We start from the raw sequence: 5,819 nt of genomic DNA on the forward strand, positions 1-5,819 counted from the left end.
TCTATAATATTATTGAGCAACTGGAATGGTATCTCAGACACTGAATGGAATTGTGTGGGGCTATCCAAAAGAAGAGTGGGGTGTAGAAGCCTCATAATCTGTTCAGACGTTTCCGAGTGTTTGGTAGGTACCGACTGTATTTCATGAATATCCCAGTCGTAGATGTGAAGTAATCGCACTGGGTCATCTAGACATCATCAAGACAGGGTATTTATTTATTCAGTAGATAAGGATAATGTAGAATGTTCACAAATCTAATCGGTTGGCTCCGCTGATTTCATTACAGTTCAGTGATCTGCATGGTCGACTTAGACAGAACTCGTGCACAGAGACTTGGCTATTGGAATCTGAACGTATCGTTCACGTCGTGTAAAGCCTACAGAGACAGGATTTCACTTTGTTTAAGAGGTGTTTCAAATTTGTCGGAGAACGCTACTAAAGTGGTTACACACATAAGCTTTGCGGAAGGCCAGTCAGTTCGGTCTTCTCGACAAACAAACAATGGAGATAGCGTTCCGAGGGAGGCAATTAGAGTATAATGGTTAAGATTTTGGCGAAGAAATAGCTGTGGAATAAAATAGATTGGAGGGGGAATTACTGAATAAATTAGAAGAGTCAATTACTAAAGGCATCGCGACCGACATGTTCTGTCGGCGCGAAGGTTGCGTTGTCAGATTTAAAGTAGGTGCCCTAAGACACAAGAAGAAAGGCCTAGATTGCAGGAGTGCAGCGTGGCAACAAAACCACATTTCAGTCTTTGATAGACCTGAATAGAAGCGTGCTACTCAAGTCCGAGTAGACATGTGCGGTTTCCAGCGGCACTTGAGTCAACTTTTCGAGGCGAGCAGTGGGACGGAGAGTGAAATGGATTTTACTGCAAAAACATGAAAATAAACCCGACTGAGGTAGAGGGTCTGATGATTCGTTATAGGAGGCGCAGATTGCCTGGTATACATGGTCTTCCCTACACCTTTACGTAAATATGCATGACTTGTTTGCTTTCAGGTACTTTGACTTGGCAGCATAGAAAGTACATCATCTGTTACGTAAGCTTGGAAGCGCTAGGGCTGCACAAGAATGACGCAAACCAAGGGGAGGCAATCTATAGTTTTTTACACATAACTCCTCCGAATGCAGAATTTAAGAGAGGTGTGAAATTCGTGGTGGGAAAAGTACTGCGAAATCCCAGTCAAATCTATCCACCTCTTATAAATTGTACAGAATGTCGGCGGGTCTGTGATGAAAGCTTTTGAAAGAGCAACCATCGCTTCTTGAAGGTTGTTCTCTAAGCATCTGATTTTGGTCCTGTCCTTAAAGGCTGGAGCGTTTCAATTTACAACAACGTTTGCTCGTTGGTAGCCAACTGTCGGAGGCAGTTCAGATCCCTTATGGGTGTGTTCTTTCACCGCTTCTCTATGTAAGAATTCTTGAGCCACTAACACAGAAATTAGCGCTGTTTAAGAGTCGCCCGTTTGAACTGGAACGCGGAAGAGCTATGTCATAATAATAATGGTGGATACGACAGAAATCGAGTTGGTCAGCATCATTCGAAAGGATGAAAAAAATCAATCAGGTGGTGGTCATGGAACTCAACACATGGTGAGGAAAGCCTTTGACATCAATAAGCGTTGTGGTGCACAAGGTGTGTAATCCTGTTAAGTTTCTTGTGGTCAAGTTCGATCTCAACCACCATGTAGCTAGGAATTGGGAGGAGGTTATTAGCCGAGTGGTCAGAAACAGGCTGAAAGGAAGCTATCCTTGAAAAGTTAAACAGAGATGGTGAATCTAGACGTAACCACCGTTATATGCTGCCGCTGAGCCGTCGTACCTTGTCCTTTTTTCGTCTAATCATGTTCGGGCGTCTACTTTGTAACTTATTGTGTAAGACATGCGTTCCACTCACTAGATGGGTCATCTCCTGCCAATGTCCGGGGGATGGGGCAGAGGGCTCGGTACGCCATATCAGTTAATGCATGGACATGCGCTGAGGCTGCCGCATGTAGAAAGATTCCTATGCTGAGAGTAGGCATGTTATTCTTTTGTTAGTCATATCTTTGCTCACAGTTTATTTCCTTGATAGAACTGCAATCCTGGGTCAAGCGAGCACCAAGAATAGGCAGCTGATATCTTAAACGTTGTCAGCCCTCTTCGTCTCAGGCAATGTTGTCAGTGAAATGTCCAGGTTGGCGTTATTTCGAAGACAAGGGTAGAGAGAGTGACGACGACGTTCTCTGAAAAGGAAAACTCTAGGGGTCGGTAAGAATCAACTGACCAGTATGGAGGACGTTCGGTCCAGGAACTGTGGGTAACTTTGGATAAATCCTAGGTCTGGTGGTGTTACCGGGGACAATAAAACGATACTACGACATTTTCTCCATCACAATAGTTTACGAGGTGTTTTAGCATATTTTCTGCAGAGAGCATTAAACGGATAAAGCACGAAATAATGTGGCAGGGACGAATATTATTAGTCAATAACTAGAAGTACCTATTTTTTTCCTCTGTATATAGTCGGCAGAGAAAGACTTGGTCTGATATTTTAAGTACTGATGTGACGTTAGAATAGTGTTATTATGAAGTGTATCCAAAAAACTTACTTGAAATGTTGGATGTAAATAAAAACGTGTTTAAAATAAATGTTAATAATTTTCGTAGGCATGCAGCGCAATGAGTTTAGGGATAAACACGAATCGTAGAATCTCACAGATGCCATCTTGCATAAAATACTTATTTATATTATAACTAACCACAATTATAATTAACCATAAAAAAATCGATAAGCTCCATGATTTGATATTAGTCAGATATAAAACTGACTTAATCATACCGATATTTATTTCCTTTAATGATACAGCATTTCGACTAAGTCGGATAACAGTTTATTCTTATATATTATTAATGCTAGATTAGGGATTGGATTCCCAATTCAGATCTTTACTCACGTTTTGCGCTGTTATTACAGGACTGTGCGACACTATTTAAAATAAAGATGGTAACATTTATATCTATAAGATTCTAGCTGTTAACTTGTTAGCGATAAGATTTGGTTTTATTATTTTACAAAATATAAAAAAAAGATACAACACAATATTACGTTGAATACTTTTATTAATGCAGGAAGAAACAGTACAATAAATAAATTATTCTGAATCTGGTTATAAATGATAATTGCAATAAAGGTAAAACGTTATAAAAGTGATTAACAAATTTAAAGAAGTATGATGTAACAATTATTGATCAACCAAATTTGTCTAATACAATTCAATAGTAGAAAAACCTCGTTTAATTAATTAAAATGAATCATAGCGATAGCTTAATTCAGCTGTTAATTTTTATATTTTTATATTTTTATTCCTGAATAAATGTAGATTTTGTTTACTAATTAGAATTTTTTTATATCCAAAATATATGAAACGGATGAAATTGAACTCTACGCCCTTTATTTTATTGGGCAACTTTGCATTCAGATTTCAAACATGGATGATTGAGACCTTGTTTCTGGATTAAACGATCAATCGCCAAGTTTTTCATTGAACATCTATCAACTTTTCCATTTCCAAGTTTAGGAAATTTGTCAAACTCTAGAAAATAATCTGGAGTAGATGAAATGTTGTCGAAGTTATTTGGCTGAGGCAAATTTTCGTTGCAGAATTGAAACATTGATGCTTCATGCATTTTTTTACCATGCTTCATAATTAAACAAGCACAAATGTTTGACCCGTGTACTTCATCTGGTACAGGGACAACAACAACGTTGTCAACGTCAGGGTAACGCAACATACGTTGCTCAACAAATCTAGTTGATACTTTTCTAGCTGATTTCGTAATGTAGTCAACGTCTCTGCCGCACAAAATCATTTCCTTATTCTCAGTCATTTTACAAATATCGCTTGTCTTAAACCATCCTTTGTCTTGAATTGATTCTCCGTCAGCATTCACTTTTGAGCACCATGCAGCTCGCACACATAAATGACCTTCTTCGCCGATACCGACAATTTTGTTATTATCATCCACAATTTTTACTTCCACATCCGGAAAAATTTGACCAATTATTCCAGGAACATAACTATCAACATTGGCTTTCGTGAAGCTCTTATGACCAATTATTAGAGTTTCAGCGGCGGCCATATGTTGATCGATTAATGCTGACCAAGATAAACCATGCTTCACATTATCTAAGGATGTTATGTCACCTGATATCATAACGAAATCCATCATATTTTCATCTTCTGGACAGAAATGTAAATCTGATGGAAGTAAGGCCATCTTTTTACATCCCTCTTTTGCCAAGATTCCTTTCAGTTTGGTGAAGTCTTTGGGGGCATTTAGGCTACACATATCTGCAGAGATATATTTCAGCCCAGTTGCTATAAATGAGAGAGGGTATGCACCACCAAAACCAAAATAGCGTTCATTGAAAAATGTATCGTTTTCAGTTAAATCAAGTTCTTTACAATAAACCTCTGAAGCATTAATGATATCAAAGCTGCTATGAGTAACCCGCTTAGGTTTTCCTGTTGTTCCAGATGTTTGAAGAATTATAGTGATATCTTCGGCCTCCATGCGAGGAAGAGTGATACTTATATCATTTTTTACCATTTCTACCAACTCATCATAACACAAACCTTTAATTGGTGATTTTGTTTTCGAAACATTAATGGCTAAACGTAGATTTGGAAAAGCTTCACTGACTACATTACCATTTTCGAAAATATCTGCTACCTTAAGTAATTTATAGTAAAATGTCGGGTCTGAGTCAAAAATTATTGCCACACAATCTTCTAGCATGGGTAAGAAATCAGCTTGTCCGGCCCAGAGTCTCACCGAACATCCTCCAGCCATCATAATACCACTGTCATATACCATCCACTCAACACAGTTTGATACACAGAGGGCAATTCGATCACCTTTCTTGATTCCTTTCTTGACAAGGGCTTTAGCAAACTGCTCTGTTCCATCATAGAGTTGTTTTCTGCCAAGGAAAATATACCAGAAAATGATAAACTTAAAAAAAAGGAAAGAAAATAAATATCTACATTAGAAATAACGACATGTATTAAAATATATACTCCAAGCGTATTAAACGTTTCATCTATGAAATAATTCGGTAGTATAAAACAATATGCATCGAATAGTTTTCTTAATATTTTTTTACCAGTAAATTCTCCCCATTCTTTGGCGGACTTTGTGTGGATTTTAAAAAACTAATGGGAAGTCTCCCGATAGTTTTGCTATGAAGCATGTCCGAGAAACTGACAGTGTATTTCGGAGGGTTCGAGGGAAGTGGAGGAAGTGAAGAGGTGAAAAGCATGTTTGGTTTCATGTATGTGGGAGGGGTGAGCAGCAACCAAGGGTACGAGGAAGGCGTCAAGGTAATTGGAGACGATTTCATTGGGGCAGGCTCTTCCCCGTGTTGTCTCTTCTCGAAAAATGGACAGACTACCATACCCCATTTCTTTTATCTTCTTATCCACTTGACACGTAAACATACACCTACACGTTCATAAACACACATAACCAAACACAGCGTCTTGTCGACACACATATTCATACATATCTACTCTTCGTACACATACACACCCACTCACGCACATATACGAACACACACACGCACACACACTCACACAAATTCCCACACAGAGGCAGTCTCACATACTCCTTTTCTCCACTTTTCACACACTTCCATACGCACATACATACACACATATCAATATATATATATGTATATATATAGGCTTTCATACACATATGCACATATATATATATTCATACGTATACATATGCGCGCATATATATATATATATATATATATATATATA

At 38.2% G+C, this 5,819-nt stretch overlaps 1 protein-coding gene across 2 annotated transcripts in view; it reads right to left on the minus strand.

The window, feature by feature from the left end:
* Nucleotides 1-3,123: 3,123 nt before the first annotated feature.
* The window catches only part of LOC128246975 (putative acyl-CoA synthetase YngI), a 6,462-nt gene continuing 3,766 nt past the window's right edge, over nt 3,124-5,819 (minus strand). For both annotated transcript variants that reach the window (XM_014924959.2, XM_014924958.2), the window contains exon 3: nt 3,124-4,972. In XM_014924959.2, coding sequence (XP_014780445.1) covers nt 3,445-4,972 — 1,528 coding nt within the window. In that variant the 3' untranslated portion in view covers nt 3,124-3,444. The remainder of the gene's footprint in view (nt 4,973-5,819) is intronic.

The sequence above is a fragment of the Octopus bimaculoides genome, chromosome 5 (genome assembly GCF_001194135.2).
Source record: "Octopus bimaculoides isolate UCB-OBI-ISO-001 chromosome 5, ASM119413v2, whole genome shotgun sequence".
In the NCBI taxonomy this organism is placed as follows: Eukaryota; Metazoa; Mollusca; class Cephalopoda; order Octopoda; family Octopodidae; genus Octopus; species Octopus bimaculoides.